The sequence below is a fragment of the Ursus maritimus genome, unplaced genomic scaffold (assembly GCF_017311325.1).
Source record: "Ursus maritimus isolate PB19 unplaced genomic scaffold, ASM1731132v1 scaffold_12, whole genome shotgun sequence".
NCBI classification, from domain to species: domain Eukaryota; kingdom Metazoa; phylum Chordata; class Mammalia; order Carnivora; family Ursidae; genus Ursus; species Ursus maritimus.
Window position 1 is genome coordinate 27,014,391 of NW_024423564.1, and position 18,944 is coordinate 27,033,334.

General features: G+C 34.7%; 1 protein-coding gene across 2 annotated transcripts in view; it reads right to left on the reverse strand.

The window, feature by feature from the left end:
• Positions 1-18,944, reverse strand: part of FNBP1L (formin binding protein 1 like) — a 99,682-nt gene that overhangs the window by 16,480 nt on the left and 64,258 nt on the right. For both annotated transcript variants that reach the window (XM_040627024.1, XM_040627023.1), the window contains exons 3-9: positions 18,867-18,920; positions 17,481-17,628; positions 16,682-16,744; positions 10,463-10,567; positions 6,882-7,010; positions 4,944-5,090; positions 2,574-2,777 (exon numbers count right to left, since the gene is read on the reverse strand). In XM_040627024.1, the coding sequence (XP_040482958.1) occupies positions 2,574-2,777; positions 4,944-5,090; positions 6,882-7,010; positions 10,463-10,567; positions 16,682-16,744; positions 17,481-17,628; positions 18,867-18,920 (850 nt within the window). The remainder of the gene's footprint in view (positions 1-2,573; positions 2,778-4,943; positions 5,091-6,881; positions 7,011-10,462; positions 10,568-16,681; positions 16,745-17,480; positions 17,629-18,866; positions 18,921-18,944) is intronic.

Here is an 18,944-nt window from a genome sequence, read left to right on the forward strand (position 1 = left end):
GGGGGGGGGGGGAGTGGGCAGCAAGAACAAGAGGGAGCCCAACGACAGTGTACCACCATTAATGATTAGGTTTCTTATGGCGCTGATAGACTCGAGTTCTCACCTGTGGGCTTTCAAACCTATGTTTTTCATATGTCCAAACAAATGCTCAAATTTCATAAATTTATCTAAATTATGAGCTATGACTATTACAAGCACAACCTTAAAATCAAACATATACAAGAGAAATTTAGCTTCACTAACATAATGGAATAACACTAATATTTATCAGTAGTATAATAGCTGTTGCTAAAAAATAGTTTAATATCTGCTTTTTACTATTCTAAAATTTTTCATTTACAAAGAATATCTTTAGTTTTAAGTAAACATCAAAGGCTGGCCAATTTTTTTTTTTAAAAGGAAAAATTCTGGTAAAAAATACTTTCGTTTTAGTTTAAGAACACAAATTCCATGTAAACATTACTCAATATCTAGTATTTTATAGGCTTTTTAATTTACAAAATACCTACTAATGCATTATCTTACTTTGATCTACAATCCTGATATTTAACATGTCTATCTTTAATTCTTTAAATACTGGAAACTGTTTTTATACTTCTAAAAATAGGGCAATTAAAATTGAACTTGATTTTTTATTGTCAACAAAATACTTTATAAATTGGCAGAAGTCATTATTAGTGACAAATTGTTGCATGAGTAACTCCAGTGACAAATTACTGAAAGTCTTAAAAATGTAAATACATTACAAGACAATGGTGGACATATGATTTCACATAAACAAAAAAAAATAGCTAATATGATTGTACCCAGCACCCTCTTTATAATACCATTCTTTTATGGTTGAGCATTTCAAATGTTATAAAGAGGAGTTGTTTTTAACTTGAGGGCAGCTATACTTAATTCTGTGGTGTTTTTAAACTACATATTTATAGGAGAGAGCCTTATAATGAGGGTGGAGAGTATTAAAAGCCACACTACACACACAATAGGCCATCATGCATTTTAACCCATTATTAAACTTACCCCTCTTTTGAGGCTTCTGAAAGAAGGAATTCTGGGCTTCCCTGTTTTTATTTCATTCATACAATAATGCACGGGCTCAATGGAGAATGTGAGAAACTGGGACCCATTAGGAGTACTGGATGTGAATAAACTAGTAGGGGTTAAGGGTGGGGACTGTGGCTAATATGGAAATAAAGAAAGGAATCAATAAGCCAAATGTGCATAGTTTTTTCCTAAATGAAAATTCTATTTTTGGCAACATACTTTTCACAAAATAAATCTCAAAGTTTTCTATAAAAATAAGAGAATTAACATAGTTTTGCCAAAACTGTCATTTTAAAAAGTCAAATTTACTTTAAAAAATGTACCATTTCATTTGATCACTTTTTACAAGCTGACATTAAGAATATAGAGTACACAAATTATAATGTGAGAGAAAGCAATATGACCTACATAAAAAGAATTCTCTTCTGCTTTCTAGAATATTAGCACTACCTAACTGGTTATACTTAAACTGTACTTGTCAGAGATAAAGGTGGGAGCTACAGGTAAAGTTGTCTAAATAGGTAATGTCTATTAAAATATTAAAATTGCAACTATTATCACAAATAAGCAAATTTCATTATGTTTGTGGTTTTTCTCTCAGACTTTTTCTATTTCCTCATTACACCTCATTTAAAAAAAAAATTCAGTAGTCCTTGTTTTTCTAAAGCTCTCCTATCTACTTTGATTTGACTTTAAAAAAAGTCTCACCTCTCAACTTCTCGCCTGGAAAATATTATTAAAAGCATGAATAATGCTTGAGTTAATTCTAAGTGCACTTCTAAAGATATTTATAGGTATATTATAATTTGAGTTAAATTTATCTACATTCTTATGTCAAGAACAGAAAAATGAATTACAATCATGTACTTTAATAGAGCATATCAGATTAAAAGTACATACCTATTCTCAAACTAGATACACTGTTATAATCACTTAACTGGTACGATTAAGCACTCATCTATTCCATTTGCTCATCTGCTGAGCTAGATTTATCTAACATATACAACACATCAAAAAATGGATGTTTTAGTAAACTAGAGACTTTTTAAACTTCAAATAACCACAAACACTGAGCCCTTCCCATTAAATATTCACATGGATGATAAAAACAACTTTATTAGTATAATCTATAAGACCTAATGTGACATTTATAATTGCTGTGGTCGACCATTCATTCTAACAGAGAAACTGCAATTTTAGTGGTCTTATAGTTAAATCATAATGATTCCTTAGAAATTCTGATTAAAACTACAAACAAGTGAAATTTCAAAAGCATATAAGTCAAGAGATATTAACAACTATTTAATATTTTTACTTATCAAATGGTGTTCAAATGTTAAATCCAGAAATAATTTTTACTATTAAGATATAAAACTGTTTCTAATAACTGAAAAGTTAACTGAATCATTCAAATAAAAATACTTATTCTCTATCAATAATAAGCCATTATCCAATCAACACCTACATTGATTTAAATGACACACTAAAATAAAATTATTAGCATAGAAAAATTTTATGACTTTTACCTTTGGCTTCTTTCCAAAGAGCCACAACTTGCCCTTGGGCTTTCCTACTGTGGTTTTGGAATCCATTTTCCCACTTTCCTGTTTGGATGCACTGATAGTCCCATCAGAAATGGTTCTATAAATATGCTGACTGTAATCTTCAAACGGAAAGTCTCCTGGAGGTTCAAATCCAGACTTGAAGGAGTCTACTACCATTTGAGAGTCCTACACATATGAAACATGTTTTTAAAACCACTTCATTTATTTTTAATACCATTAGCTTTTAAAACTTTACTCAAGAAAACAACAAAAATTTAAAGGAAATAATTCTATAATTATCATTAAAGGTTTAAAGTGAATAATTCCTGTGGATTAGTAATAAACCTTAAATATTTTAATCCCAATAAAAATACTAATTTATAATCAAATTAACACTTTATTAATTTGTAATATTCATGAATGTTTTTATTTCATAGCTTCAACACATTAAAATTCATCTGAGGACAAGTTAGCTGAAAAGAAAGATGTAACTGATAAAAGGAATACAGGAAAAGGTTATTCTCAAGTAGAAATTCTAAGAAGTTTCAAAGGAAAAGGGCTTTTTGCTTTACAGGTTATCTACAAAGAAGATGATCTTTGGAACAAGGGAAAGGGCATCTAATTGTGAAAGAGAGTAAGAGACAAATAGAGGGCTTTCATTCATCCAAAAGAGGAAAGGATAAACAAAATATCTTAAAGAGCTACTTGGGAATGTTAACTGAGCAACACAGAAAGAGCTCATGTATTAAATACAAAAAGCAACTTTAAAAACATAAAGTTCAGTATGATTTCCCTAAAACTTTAAAACTCACATAACCACTATATATTGTCTTTGGACATATCTACCACTATCCCAACGTTCTATTGACACCTTAAGCTCATTATTTTCAAACAGAATACTTTATCTCTACAAACTCCTCCTGACCCGACCCCTAACCACTTCTCTTTTATTGCCTATTTGTTAATTGTGCATTCTGCCTGTTGCTTCGTCAAAAGTTATCCGTAAGTCACACCTTAGTTTTGTCATTAATGCCACCCCTACCAATCACTTGCTAAAGAGTAAAGAAGAATGAGAAAGAAGGGACTTAACTATATTTGTAACCTGGCATCCAGCCATACTGAAATATAAATGTGATCTCTGAATTCCCAATTAAAGAACCCAACAATACTTTTAGTTTTTTAAAAAGATTTATTAATTTATTTTGGGGCGGGGAGGGGGGAAAGCAGGCAAGTGGGGGGAGGGGCAGAGGAAGAGAATCTTTAAAGCAGATTCCCCACTGAGCCCGGAGCCAGTCCACGTCTCAATCCCAGGACCCCGAGATCATGACCAGAGCCCTGAGCCAGAAACCAAGAGCTGACAGTTAACCAATTGAGCCACCCAGGCACCCCAAATATCCTTTTATTTTTAAAATTTAAGTTAGAATTCTATGTGTTACAGGAAGAATGCTAATTAATATAATACCAACTTGCTACGAAGACTAAAATATGTGGTACATATTTGGTACTCCCCAAGCACTGGTTCTCTTCTCTTGTTCTTTCCTCATAACCTCAGTTTCTGCCAACCATCCTTTCTGGTCACTCGATCAACATTTACTGAGAATTGACCAGGTACAAGAGTCTTGCTAGACCTTAATCAAGATAGAATGTGACAAGATATACTTCCTCAAGGGGAGCAGGACTATGCTGTTCCTTCTACTCATAATGCCCTCCCTTCCTTTTTCCCATGGGCCATTATTCCATACACTACCCACACTTCAAGTGTCAACTCTTATATTAAAAGCAATTCTTACAGTAACACTAGATCTGTTTCTTTCTCTTAATTTTCACTAGAGTAAGAATATAATACTATTTGTAACCTACAGTATAACCTACATTATACTTCTGGAGTAGAACTGAAAATTTAGTGAGGAGAGGAGAAGGATTAGAACTCTTTTCTTTCAGGGGCACCTGGGTGGCTCAGTCATTAAGCGTCTGCCTTCAGCTCAGGGCGTGATCCCGGCGTTCTGGGATCGAGCCCCGCATCAGGCTCCTCCGCTGGGAGGCTGCTTCTTCCTCTTCCCCCACCCCCCCCGCCTGTGTTCCCTCTCTCGCCGGATGTCTCTCTGTCAAATAAATACATAAAATCTTTAGAAAAACAAAAAAAACTCTTTTCTTTCAGAACAACCAGAATTTTAGTGTTCAGAATGGTCTTTAAAACCCAAAGGAGTCCAATCTACGGCCAGATTTCTACAGAATATAATTTAGAATCAGCTACTCATCAATTACTTCACTCCTTTCCTAATTCATTTCCCCAACTCCAGCTGCATACCTAAACCAAATACATTTACTCAAATATAATTATACAGCACTTACTCTTCTTTCATCAACTGATTTTGCGGCGAGAATCATTCCTTCCAAACATTTTGAAATGATAGGAATAACTTTGCGTTCCGAGTCTGCAAATCCTCTGTAACACTCACTGAGTTTAATAGTCCTTCGTTCATCCATTTCTTGTAGTTGCTAATAATCAGAAAATTTTTTTAAAAGGGAATATTGAATTTTCTTTTCATGCTGAAGGAAACTCCCCCTCCAAATTAAGGATTCTACAGTAGTAGTTACACTGCTGTTAATACCTTTTCAGTGCTACAGACTTACAATACTTAAAACTTGAGACTTATTATATAACAAAAGAAAAAAAAATCCAGCCTTTCAGCACATCTTAAAACCGGGTGACACTGGTTTTCAAGTATTCTAAAGGCATCCCCTAACAGCTCCCTACCTCGTACCACCTCCACCTCTCATTCTTCAGTCAGAGCATTCGTCTATGTGTCCAGGAAAAGCTGCACTTGAAAAGAGACTTCTGATGCCTTTCCCCCCTTTTTAAGCAACTGGCCTACAGCATACATAAATCTGAGACTTCTAAGGCCTTACGTTAGTTCAGACTACTTTGGTAAGATCTGGCTGGGCTAAGGATCCACAGTTGACTGAATACCAACAAGTACTCAGACCTACCAGTCAGTCTACGCTCAGAGTGAAGTGTTAAAGGATTGGGGACACAAGATGAAAAACAGGAAGCCACATGGTGAAATGGTACATACAATGGAATCCCCACAATTCAAAAATTCACTGGCACATACCACTAAGAATTATGCTGAGACAAGTGAAGCCAGTAACTTAACAGCATATTTGACACTTAATATTTACCCACACTACTAAGCCTTTTCTTCTCCTAGGAAGCAGCTACACTGCTCCAATCCCCAAACTCCCATAGCCTTCATACCAGTTTTTCCTCTCTAATTACTTCCCGAAGCCTGTGTGTTTATTACACCCACATTTTCACCAAGGAACTACTCCCAGCATTACAAAATGGCAAGACTGTTCCATAGCAAGGTCCAAACAAAAGGATCAAGCCCCAAAACACAGAAAGTGGTTGATCTCCAACTTAAGGTCTCCCTAAAACATGAAGGCTTAGCTGGAGAGCCTAGGAAAGCACCCAGAGTGAGGACTGGCAGGCTAGATACTCTGGATTAAATGACTGGAATATGATACCCACTCTAGGCCACCACCTCTAACTATGCTCCCTTTGTACTGCTAATTTGCTTAAAAAGAAAAAGAAAATATATTTGGGCTCACAGCTCTTTCCATATAAGCTCTGCTCTCCCAGACACTACTTTCAACACTGTTTCACTTAATCCCTTTTCTCTAATTTCTCGTCTTTCTAGAGTAAGCAGTAACAAAACTTAACCCTCATATAAATTCTAGGTCTTTGTCTCAGGCTGTTTGGCAACTGCTTATCATCAAGTGATAATGGACGGGATCTGTAAGCAAACTTATGGCCTGAATTACATTTATGGTCTGGCAGCTAGGAAGACAAGCAGGCAAAAACCAGGCTAGCAAATACATTTCATAAAATTTATTTCCGCCACGTGGAGTAATGCCAATGATTCTGGTATAGTGTCAAAAAGCTACATCCCAATTCCTGTCAAGCAGATTACAATGTACAATTCCAGTGAATTCCCCACTATGTCCTAATGCTCAGTGATATGGTATTAAACTTTATCTAGAAAATGTCATTGTTTTAGTGGACTGTTTATTATACTACTAATAATAAATCTATAGAAAAATTTGTGATTTCAAAGTTAGGAAAAATTTACTTTTCAAATCTATAATCATAAAGGAAGTTCAAATCACCAATCCTGATGACTAGTAAATCTAGAAACATCCTGGTTGATTCCTGAAATTTAATTTTACATTTAAAGAATAGCTCTTCCAACTCTAAAACTACATGAATTTCGTTTATCTAAACTTTACCTTGTAAATCTGAGGAATCACTACGTAGAAATGTTTGTGTTGTTCTCCATTAAAGTTCTGTAACTGTGCTGCATATTCATTTTTATTTTCATCAGCCATATGTGTACGCAGATTCAACTGCTGTTTGGCCTAGAGACAAATTGGTCCAAATCATTACCAACAAAAATAACGAAAAAATTAAAGCTAATTCACTTTTCTAAAAGTTGCACTAAAACTAGACTTTTTCTAACTACTAATATAATTTAAAATTTAAGGAGATGTTTGCAGGTCTTCCGGCCAGAGCACTCTCCTTTGCAACGACCCTTTCTCTTACTGCAATAGTCTTTCCCCTTGCAATAATCTGTTCAAATAAAGTTTCTCCTTACCAAATCCGGATTAAAAAAAAAAAAATAAATGACATTATGGCTTGACTTGGAACAGGATGCTCTTAATCAGAAGGGGAAAACAGTACAGAAATATTTTAGACAGTTAAAAGTTAGCAGTGAAACATTCCTTTAAACACAATCCAGTTATATCCAACTAGAACCACAGTGAAACCAAATAATGATAAAAACTTCAATTTTGGATAAGGTAATACTCAACAATGATTTCCACCTCTATACAAAACCAGAGGTACTTTAAGAAATGTTTATTCAGAATACAGCTCTGCTCATCTCAAGCTCTTAAAGAAATGCTTTTTGAATGCGTCAGGTTAGCATCATCTACATTGATAAGAATGTTAGAATACAAACAACATAAAATCATTAATTCTAGATTTAATGAAAGGGGATCTAAATAAATTTCTCAATTGTTCTAAAGTAATAAGAAAAAAACAAAGTAAGAATTGAACCCAATTTTTCAGTGTTCCAAGGAATAAATCATGTCATACGACAGTGCTTTGGAAATTATAAAGCACACTGTGAATAAACTTCATTATTTTAATTCCATTTTCTGCAAATGTATCTTTAATCTTCTAACAGTAGGTCCACAAGTTAGTTATTCTGAACTCGGAAACAAACTGACCAATGGAAATACACGGTAGCCAAGATACCAAATAAGCTCACAAAAATGCATTTAATCCACAGTGTACTTAAAGATTACAATACTTAAGTACTACGGAAACTAAACACCACAGCCCAAAGTATTTCTATAGAAAAATACATTTGAAGTTCCAACCTGGGACCTTAAGTACACTTTCATTTACCTCTTCCCCCTTTCTCTCTGCTCCCACAAACCATTATGGAATACAGTATTCCAAATTATTCCCTACCCACAATGGTTGTCAGGAGAAACCGCTTCTTTTCTAAAGTCAATGGCTGTGATTCCCAAAGCCTAGGGCAAAGGTTCCGGCAGGGTATGTAGGAGAATAAGGCTAGAAAGCTAATACAATTGAAGCCTCCTCTGGCATACTGTGGGCTTCATACTAATTGCCTTCTCTCTCTCTTTAATATTGCATTAAAAATCTTTTATATTTTTAATTGTGATACAATACACGTAACATAAAACTGACCATCTTAATCATTTCTAAGTGTACAGTTCAGGAGTGTTATGCTACACTCACGCTGTGCAACTGCCTGCCTTTTCTTAGAGAAGATCAGTAACTGGCTTGCTCCCTCTTCACTTTTTTTTTTTTTTAAACTTTTATCAGTAGTTGCTCAATTGAAACTATGTTCCCTTCCCTCCCTGGTCACTTACAACAGAACTCCTCTACTCTATAGTTCCTAAAGCAAATCCTCAAAGTTTTCCAAATTTTCTAATAAGTAAGGGGATTGCAAACAAAAAGGAAACTATAAACATTAAAATTCTTAAGTTAGGTCAAACTATTAAACATGTTATATCTGAATTTCAAAATGTCTAATTAGTCTCTAAAGGTACCTTTACAGACAAAATAAAAAACTAAGTTAAATGAGAGTCCAGTTAAAGAGTTCCTTAACTTGTCTGGCACATAAACTATGTAATTCAATGTTTGGTCAAAGGAGTTCTTAAGGAACCAGTGCAAACCAGCAAGGATGTCTCCCATGTATAAAAGTGCTGTTCCAACTGTTGTGGTCCAAATTTTTATCAAATAACGATAACACATTATGTGCACGATAGGATGCTAGGGAGGAAATGAATATATGGATGATCAAAATCAGGATCCAAAAATCTTAACAGCAGAGTTAAGTCTAATAATCGATACAGATGTACATATGCATTTAAAATACCAACAGTACAGGTTCTGAGACACATGTTCTCAACCACACCATACGTGAAAAAACAATAGGTTAACCATAAACTCAAGGGGAGTCCATCCAAACAATATGGTTGCCCACAAAGTCAATATACATTCAGGCCATAATTAACATAAATTTGGTGTTCAATACAAGGGAGGTAATCAAACTCAGGACCGATAAGACCATACCTGGATTATTACATCCAATTGGAAGTAACATAATTTATGTGGGATTATTGACAAATTAACAGATATCCAAAGGAAAATAGTTATAATGAAAGGTAACTTGAAGCTATTTCCTGCATAGAGTAGTTAAAGAAACACAATGGTTTATCTAAGAGTAGAGTATCTGCTACAAATATCTAGAAAGTTATTATGAGGAAATACAGATTTGATACTTTTCTGGTACCTCAAAGAAATTAAACAGAGGATGAATGGGATCAATATAAGGAAATGCTTGGGGGTGGGAGGAAGAACTGCCTTAAGACTGCGTATTTCCAACGAGACAGAACTTACTATCATTAGAGGTTTAAAGTCATTAAAAATCAGGTAGAAAAAAATAAAAGCTTCATGAGTTATACCAGAAGGGCTTTTTGGTAATTGTAAAATCTGGATTTTATATAATTTTATAGCTTTTAAGTAGTAAAGAAAATGGAATGCAGAAAATAAATTACTCCTCCCTTCCTTTTTACTTTTTTCTTGTTCAAATCCTATAGAGAATTATAAAACCCTAAATTGAAAATATACAAACGGTGGGCCATTGTATATATAAAAACGTGGAGTAAGGTTCACCTGTATTTCAAAATCCCAACATTTCAGCTCTATCACTATGTCAAATGCTCTAAGATAAAGAGCATACAGCAGGGGAGAAGGAAAAGCTAAGCAGTAGCAGTTACAGGGCTGATCCTACAAAAAGTTATGTTACAGAACATCTGACCCAGATCAGTTAGTGGCAAGACAGCGCAGTTTCCCAAAATGAATGAATGAATGAAACAAACAAATAGCTAACATCACACCCCTCTGACACTTTGATCTTGTTTTGCCCTGTGTCAAGTTGGGGAAGCACGCTACCCAACTCCCATTTGCACACCCCATCAACTTACCTTAGACTTTCTATTCTGTTTTGGAATGGGACAGAAACTCATTCTCAATAGGAACCATGTCTTTTCTATGCATTCTGAATGCAGTTAAGACATTATAATAAAATAAAGTAACACATATTAACTATTCTCTCAGACTAACTTGTGATTTTAAGTACACAAATATTTGTATACCTTAGATTTAGACATAGTTTTTCTCTTGGGGAAACTACCAATACAAATATTGTAACTACCCTCCATACCCAAGTAATGATATGTCAATATCAAAGTCAGTTTGGATTATTTCTTACCTTTTCAACATCTGCCTTGGTTGCATTAGTATCATTATCCAATCTTTCGTAACTCTGTTGTGCCTTTTCTGCCTCTCTACATTCTCTTTCAAATTTCTTTTTACTCTGTTTAAAAAATTAAAATATCACAGAGAAATAAAATTATCTCATTAAAAAATAAATTTAAAATTCTGCCACTACTGTATAGAATTACACACTAAATATTTTTTTTCTAAATTAGAAAAGAGGGGCGCCTGGGTGGCTCAGTCGTTAAGCATCTGCCTTCGGCTCTGGGTGTGATGCTGGCGTTCTGGGATCGAGCCCCACATCAAGCTCCTCTGCTGGGAGCCTGCTTCTTCCTCTCCCAATCCCCCTGGCTTGTCTCTCTCTCACTGGCTCTCTCTCTCACTGGCTGTCTCTGTGTCAAATAAATAAATAAAACCTTTAAAAAATAAATAAATAAATTAGAAAAGAATGTGTTACAATCAATCCACATGACTTAAATATCAAACATTATAGATTGTGAATGAAAAAATCATAGGCAAGACTGAGTTAATATTTATAATATACCTCATCATTTGCTAATAAGAAAAAAAATCACATGTATTTTGTAATTTTTTATTATAAGTTCACCTTNTCAGCAGGACTTTTTTGGTTTGTTTGATGTTTTGTGTTTGGTTTTGTAGGTTTGTTTGGTTCGTTGGTTTTGGTGTTTGCTTGTTTTCATTTTTTGTGGTGGAGTGTGGAAATGTCCCTTCAAAGTGGCTTCATATTGTTTCTTCCAGGTGTCCCAGGAATACCTTTACCCCAGAACCAGGCCTTAAAATTTTTACTTAGTTCAAATTACTATGACTTTGTAAAAGCTATCCACAACAGAGCCATGCAATATGTACCATTATCTCCTTTCTGGCATACTTCTTTTTTTTTATTCCTGGACTTAATTTCTTTTTTTATCTTTGCTTAGTTTTCAGCATATTTTTTTCTAATTCAACCCAGTGTGCACAGTTCTTTAAAAATTTCTCCTCAGTTAATTCAAACATATTCAGAATTCTATCCATTTTATTTTCTTAATGAAATCTCTTCCAAAGGCTTTGACCTACTGAAATTTGGACTGCTTATACAAACTAGACCTATTGCATAGCTGTGTCCTTAAAAATTCCCTTCATCATCATTGCAGAGATTCTTTTCACCTTCCCTTTGATTTGAATCTCTTATTTCCCAATTCCACACTTTCCCCTTTCTTGGTTCATTTCCTTATTTTGCTAGAACGCATTCAGCAATAGCTTCCTAAAAGGTTTGCAGGAGATAACTATTCACATCTCCATGGCTGAAAATACCTTTACCATCACTTTTAATTGAAAAAATTTGGCTGGGTAAGATGCTGCTGGAAATTGTCTTCCTTCAGAAATGTAAAAGTACTAGCTAATCCACTATCTTCTGGCTTCCTGATCCCATTCTGATTCTTGATCCTTTGCATAAAACATGTTTGTTTTGTTTTCCTCTCTGGAGGCTGGTAGGGATCTTCTCTCTCTCTCCTAACTGTTCTGAAATTTCATGCAGATTGTCTTGCTGTGCAAGACAATCCACTGTGCTGAGCACCTAGAAAATCCTTTCCATCTGGAAACTCATGTCTTTCTGTTCTGGGAAAATTTTCTTGAATAATTTTTGTCCATTTTCAATGTTTTCTCTTTTTCAGAATGCTTATTATTTTGAAAATGAACCTACAGGACGAACCCTCTACTTTTCTCGTATTTTCAATTTCTACCGTTCTGCTCTACTTTGAGAGATTTCTTCAATTTTATTTTTTCTAGTGAGTTTTTCATTTCTGCTATCCTAAAGTTCTTGTTTTTTTGTGTGTTCCTTCTTCGACAGCCTCTTATTCCTATTTCACAGACGTAGTATCTGCTCTATTCCCTTTCAGAATATTAATAGTGTTGCAAATGTTTTGCTTGTTTTTGATCTTTCAGTCACTGTCTCTTCAAAGCTGCTTCCACACACACACACACCCCATATTAGTTTTGGTCTTTAGTATTTACATTAGTTGTTTTCTCTATATGTTTGGGGATCCTTGCCTATCTGTTCTAATTTTAAAAGCCAACTGAAAGTTCTGCAGGTGGGACTTGTGGATTATTGTCTCTTCCTCTAGGGTAATATGGCCAGTCAGTTTCCTTGGAGAAACCCTACTATTGTTATCTATAAGTCTTTTCTCTCAAGCTAGTTACTAGATTTCCCAGAGGAGACTCCTCAATTCCTTACCTGAAAAAAAATATCCCTTGCTACCTGTATTCTGAGAATCACTCAGAAGAAAGCAGAGGATGTCAACATTTTCTATACAACCAACCCCCTTATTAGAACAAGTTAGATGTCAACTTTTTATCTTGGGGATTACAAAACTATACGTGGGACAAATTTGGGTTCCAAACCTCGTAATTACAAGGTCAAGGTTTAAATGTTCCACAATTTTTTTCTCGCCTTTGACCTTCAGATAGAGACAAGTTTCTTTGCTGTCTCCCTTGACCAGTGGGCAGAGTTCTTACAGTCCATCTTTTACTAAAGGGTTAGTCCTTTGAAGGTTCAAAAGTTTATACAGGGGTTTCAGTTCCAACTCGCTACAACATATAGAGCTAAAACATCATCTCTGTCCCTCTATATTACAACTTAAGCCCTTAGCAAGGTCCAATAAACCACCACACTCCAATATCTCTGCCTTCATTCTTCAAATGCTACTATATCAGCTCATACACCTACTGCTCTGGCTTCTAGTTTACCCTTAGTTTCTAGCAGTTACAGATCTCCCTTTCTCTCAGCTCTAAGAACTTAAAATACAATAAAAAATATTTTAGCTATTATATCTAAGTATTTGTAGCCAAGAGGTTTCTGAGTTAGCTCAGATTGTCATATAGCTAGAACCAGACACACCCTCACAATTTACATCAAATAAATGTGCTCAGAAAATTTTATAAAATTATTTAAATGTACTATTTTGATTAGTATAAAACATCAAATGAGATGTACAATTTATTCAAAGCACATAAATATATCTGAATGCACATAATATTCAGAATGTCACTTTCCTATTAAGACTAAATTTCCACATTAAAAATAAACTTCCACATTTACTTCTCTGAAACAGTTCAGAGTGGTGCTTTCAAACTGAGTAGCTACAGGCTACTAATTTTGTTGCAATGTGGAGCTACTATATAAAAAAGTACTTCTAAATTATGTACCTTATTATTTGTGGGAAAAAAAACTATTAATTTCAGAACAACAGCAGAAGAATCACTAGTACAATATTAAAAATACTACTAGTACAGTGGTATCAAAAATACTCCTTCCCTGAAAGATATCACTATACAATACAGGAATATACTCCAGAGAAGACTCTCCTTCCTTTATCCTTTGCGCGACAGACTAATCAACAGCCACTTCTACTCCCCCACCCCTTCTTAGAAGAGCCCACCTCCCAGTGTAAAGGCTGAAAATAGCTCATACTTGCTTTACCAGCCTCCCCACAGCTGCAGCATGGTCAAGTAATCTAATCCTGTCAAAGGCACCCATTAGGAAGTCTGCTGGGGATTTTCTGAAAGTTTTCCCTCCCTGATAAAAAGGAACAGTTAGAAGAGAAATGCCCTCTTTTTCCTGCTTCTGCAGGCAGCTGAATGAGGATGTGGTGCGTGGCAGCTTAAGCTGACTGTTGACCATAAGGGGACAAGCCTGAGGAAAAAAGCCAACATGGTCAAGACGTAAAAAGTGGACAGAGAAAGCAGAAGCAGCTTTAGTGACATCACTGAGCTACTGACCAACTCTGAAACTGCTCCATTTCTGTGCTCTGTTCTCATAAATCTGCACGCTCTGTTACCTGAGCCGCCTGACAGACCTGGCATCTTTGATACTTCTATCTTGGTAATCTCTCACCATTCCTTCAACATCTTCTTTGCAGGCTACTCTATTTTGCCCTCATCTTAAATGCCAGTGTGGCCTATTTTCATTATCCTGGCAACCCCAGGATAACTGTCTTTTTAAACTGTTTTCCTCAATTTTTAATACTCCGTCACTAATTCAGCCTGTCTCTCCCACTTCTTTAAATCTTTCAATTATTTAAAAAATGTTAGGAATTTTGCAATTTCATTTTCTTGATTAAACAGGAAGATACAGAACTAAGAAACAGGATCCTGCCCATATTTCTACATATTCCACAAAAAGTTATATTTATCTGTCTCTCTCACTAGACTGCAGGCTCCACAAAAACAAGGACTATGTCACTGTTCACTTTTTTTTTTTCACTGTTCACTTTCATACCGGGACTTAGTATATGTTAAGGATGCCTTCAATAAACATGAGGTGAGCTGAACTCACCTTTAATGGTATTGTTAATGCCTTAAAGAAATCATTCCCATATTTTTTTTCGATGCTTCTTTCTTACGACCCCTCTAACTTCTGCTTAGTAACTACCAACCGTTCTAAAGGCAAGTCAGCACATATTAACAGGAATAATTTGTGGCAACACAAGTTTTTAAAGGGACAAATGACTCACGAGTGTAGGAGTCTGTTATTATGTGTAAATGAAAACACACACACACATACACACTCATTAGGTGGCAGATACTAAGAATGCTAGTTGAGGTAATTTAAAATTTAATAAATGTAAACACTCCCTAAAAGTCTTGTTAAAACCAATTAGAATGAAAATGAAAACTCCCCTAAAAGTCTTATTAAAACCAATTAGAATGAAAATGAAAACAAAAATGAAAGAGACTATTAATATAATTCTCAATCAGCACTAGTGCCTAGAATCTTATATCAATGACATTTATATAGCAGAATTTTATTCTTAGAATATGTAATTTTAAGCTCTGAATATGTGATTTTAAAAAAAGAAAAAAAGGCCAAAACACATATATACATGAGGTTTTTTAATTTCAAACTTAAAAGTTCTTTTCCCAAACTAAATTAATTTAACACAAACTAAATTAATTTAACATGGAAAAACTCCCTTTAGCATAATTTTCAAGGAATACAGTGTCCATAATAAAAATATACAAGTAAAAGAGTAAAGAGTAAGCTGCTTGCTAACCTGAGAGTTCGGAAAGAATATATTTTTTTAAGATTTTATTCATGTATTAGAGAGAGAGCGAGCCTGTGAGAGTAGGGAAGGGCAGGAGGGAGGCGGAGGGAGGGGGAGAAAGAATCTGAAGAAGACTCTGCGCTCAGTGGGGAGCCCGACACAGCCGAAATCTCACAACCTGAGCCGAAACCAAGAGTTGGACACTCACAACTGAGCCACCCTGGTGCCCCCAGAAAGAATATTAATCTTATACTACAGAATATCATTTGGTAGAGGATTTTAAGGAAAGCAGACAACAATGTTCCATGCAGACATCTTGTTTTTCAAATGACTGTATGCCAGAATATTTAAGAGAAAGCACATTAGCAAACACCCATGGAAGTTTGGGGGTTTCTTTTGAAGATTTTTTTATTTAAGAGAGAGAAAGAGCAGGGGAAGGGCAAAGGAAGAGGGAGAGAAATTCTCAAGCAGGCTCCCCGCTCAGCTCGATCCCAGGACCCTGAGATCACAACCTGAGCTGAAATTAAGAGTCAGCCACTCAACCAACTGAGCCACCCACACGTCCTTACCCTTGGAAAGTTTTTATAGTAAATCATTATACTTTTATAATTTTACCTATAAATAAATACTTCCAAGTATTTTCTTTCCTACAATTTGAATAGTCTATGACCAGGAGCCTAGTTTTAGGAACATGTATGTTATTACAGAATCACTGAACTGGAAGAAACATTTCATATAATCTAGTCCACTGTCTTCATTTTTCATATGCTAAAGATGAAATCTGGAGAAATCACAAAACGGCAGAACAAGAATCTAGGTCCTCTCAGTCTCTGTCAAATGGTCTTCTGACATACATCACTATTAATATTCCCATCACCTCTACCCTCTATCAATATTTTATAGTAATTATTGCAAAATCAAAAAGTATATTCCTAAACTTTGAGAGTTATCTGAAGATTATGGAGTTGGTACAAGTATAAAGCCATATGGGAAAAAAAAAAAGAAAAATGACAAAATGATCTCATATTCTTTACACCAATGTGAATATGAATAAATATGAATAAATATGAATAAATACACTGAGAAATATTAAACTCAAAAGATGTGAAGTACAGGAGAATTTGGGGCTAAAGTAGTCTACAAAACTTTGTAAGCATGAAAACACTGTAACTCACATTATCCATCTGTTTCCAGCACATGTCAAGGTATTGTTGAGCTTTCCGTCCCTCCTGAAGATGCTGAAGATCATAACCAAAAAACAAATAAAACAAAAAATTACATTTAAATACTAAAAGTCTAAAAACCCCCAAAAAACCTTTATTTTTCATTTTATTTTTCAAGGTACTATTATAAAACTTTATCAAGACTTATGAAGAGACTATAAAACTCTATAAAATGCATTTAGTATGTATTATCTGAATACTTTATATCCTTTAAGAAGATATAATCTCTAGAAAAATACTTGACTGCCTTGAATAGAGGCTGACAAATGTCTTCTATAAAGGGTCAGATAAATACCTTACGTTTTGCAAGCCATGTGGTCTTGGTTACAAATATTCAACTTTGCTGATATAATACAAAAGCAGCCACAGGAAATACATAAGTAAATGAGTGTGGGTCTGTTTCAATAAAACTTTAATTAAGTCACTGAAATGTGAATTTCAAACAATTTTCACATGCCATGAAATATTCTTTTAATTTTCTTTTCAACTATCCAAAATATACAAACCATTCTTAGCTCATGGGAACTAAGAAAAACAGGCAGTAAGCTAGATCTGGCCCACGCGCTGTAGGTTACCAAAATCTTGGTCTTAAATCCAAAAGGATCAAAAATTAGCAAGAGTATCTTAAGAGAATTTTAGCTAAAAGAAACTGAAATAGAAAATCAGTTTATACTGTACATTACTTCAAACAGCAAAGTAATTATGTGAAAATATTTCTTATACTATATAACTGGAGGAAAACAATAATTACCATTTTTCTTTCAGTTTTCAGATCATGAGCATATCTCATTAATTCACCATAAACTCTGTGCGCCATTTCTTCTGCTACTACTTCTCGCTGTCCTGCATAGTCATTTAACTCGTTAAGGATGTTAAAAAAGGCTATACACGAGGTAAACCTGACAAAAACATATTAAAAAATGGTGAAATTTATGTATTTTTTCTTTACAAATGTTTTCTGTGAGGTATGGATTGAGCCTGACACTTGACAAATTTTAACATACTCAACCTAACTCTCCGCTAGTAGCTCCAAATTAACTTTGTATGAAAAGAATACCACATTTAGCTCAAGATGTATATGTTTGTATATCTTCAAGTAGTCTTAATTTATAAATAAAGAGATATACGGGGTCAAAAAATAGTAAGAATACTACCTGCAGGCTCTTTTGGCATACTGGAATCTCTTAAGTAGCCAACTGACTGGCCTGAGCTGGGGAATGAGCTTGGATTCCTAGGACTGGCAGCTGAACCTGTTGCAGAGATGACGTGCTTTGCTCTCGAGGACAGAACCTGCCAATCATACCACTCAAATGCATCTTGATGGCTGATCTACAGAACAATTTTGCTATCAGCTCTGGACACAGCTGCTTGAATGCCTGCCCACATCCTGAATGGAAGTAAAGTGCCATTATGGTTGGCACCAAAGAGGGATAAGAAGGGGCAATAAGGGTAAAAAATGTGTGTGGAGGGAAGGAAAGAAACAAAGAGAATTTCTGTATTAAAATGTACAGATCTACTCTAAATACACTGCCCGAACACTCTTTTAGTGGAAGGCAAGTAACTCGGAGAGTACTCCATTAACACTAAATTTAAGAATCCTAACAACTAACAATTACACACAAAGTTGTTTTAAGTCTAGTCTCTTTGTTTCTGTATTTTAGAGCCATCCACATATCCCTGTTTAAGACTACCAAAAAGCTCATAAACAATTCCTAAACTTTTATTCAGAGTTCCAAGGTTACCCTGAAAAGCTCATTCCTTTTCATTATCCCTTTAAACTAACCAGCCAAACTGTTTTAATACCTGTTAAGAGTAAAAGCAAGAATCTAACAAGCTAATAACTGTAACATAAAGTATGGGGAAAAGACCCTTTTCTTTTGAAGACTAAATCACTCAAGTAAAGTCCCAGTCCGCATTTTACTTGGAAACCCACATTTCCAATTATATCAGAAAACTGAGCCCACTGAAATAGTCATTCTTATTAGAATAAATAGTTCCTTATTCAAAAACCTGTGATTTTTTAATTAAAACTTTTAAAAAATCATTATAAAGAGCTAACAGCATATTTAATTTACTAAATAACAAAAATAAAAGTTTTTTATTTTAATATGCAATAATAAACAGGTATATAGTTTACCGTGGTTCTTCATCTTTGGAGGAACGTTTGGGACAGTACTTCTTAACCAGATTTCTACAGGAAGAAAGAAAGTTTTTT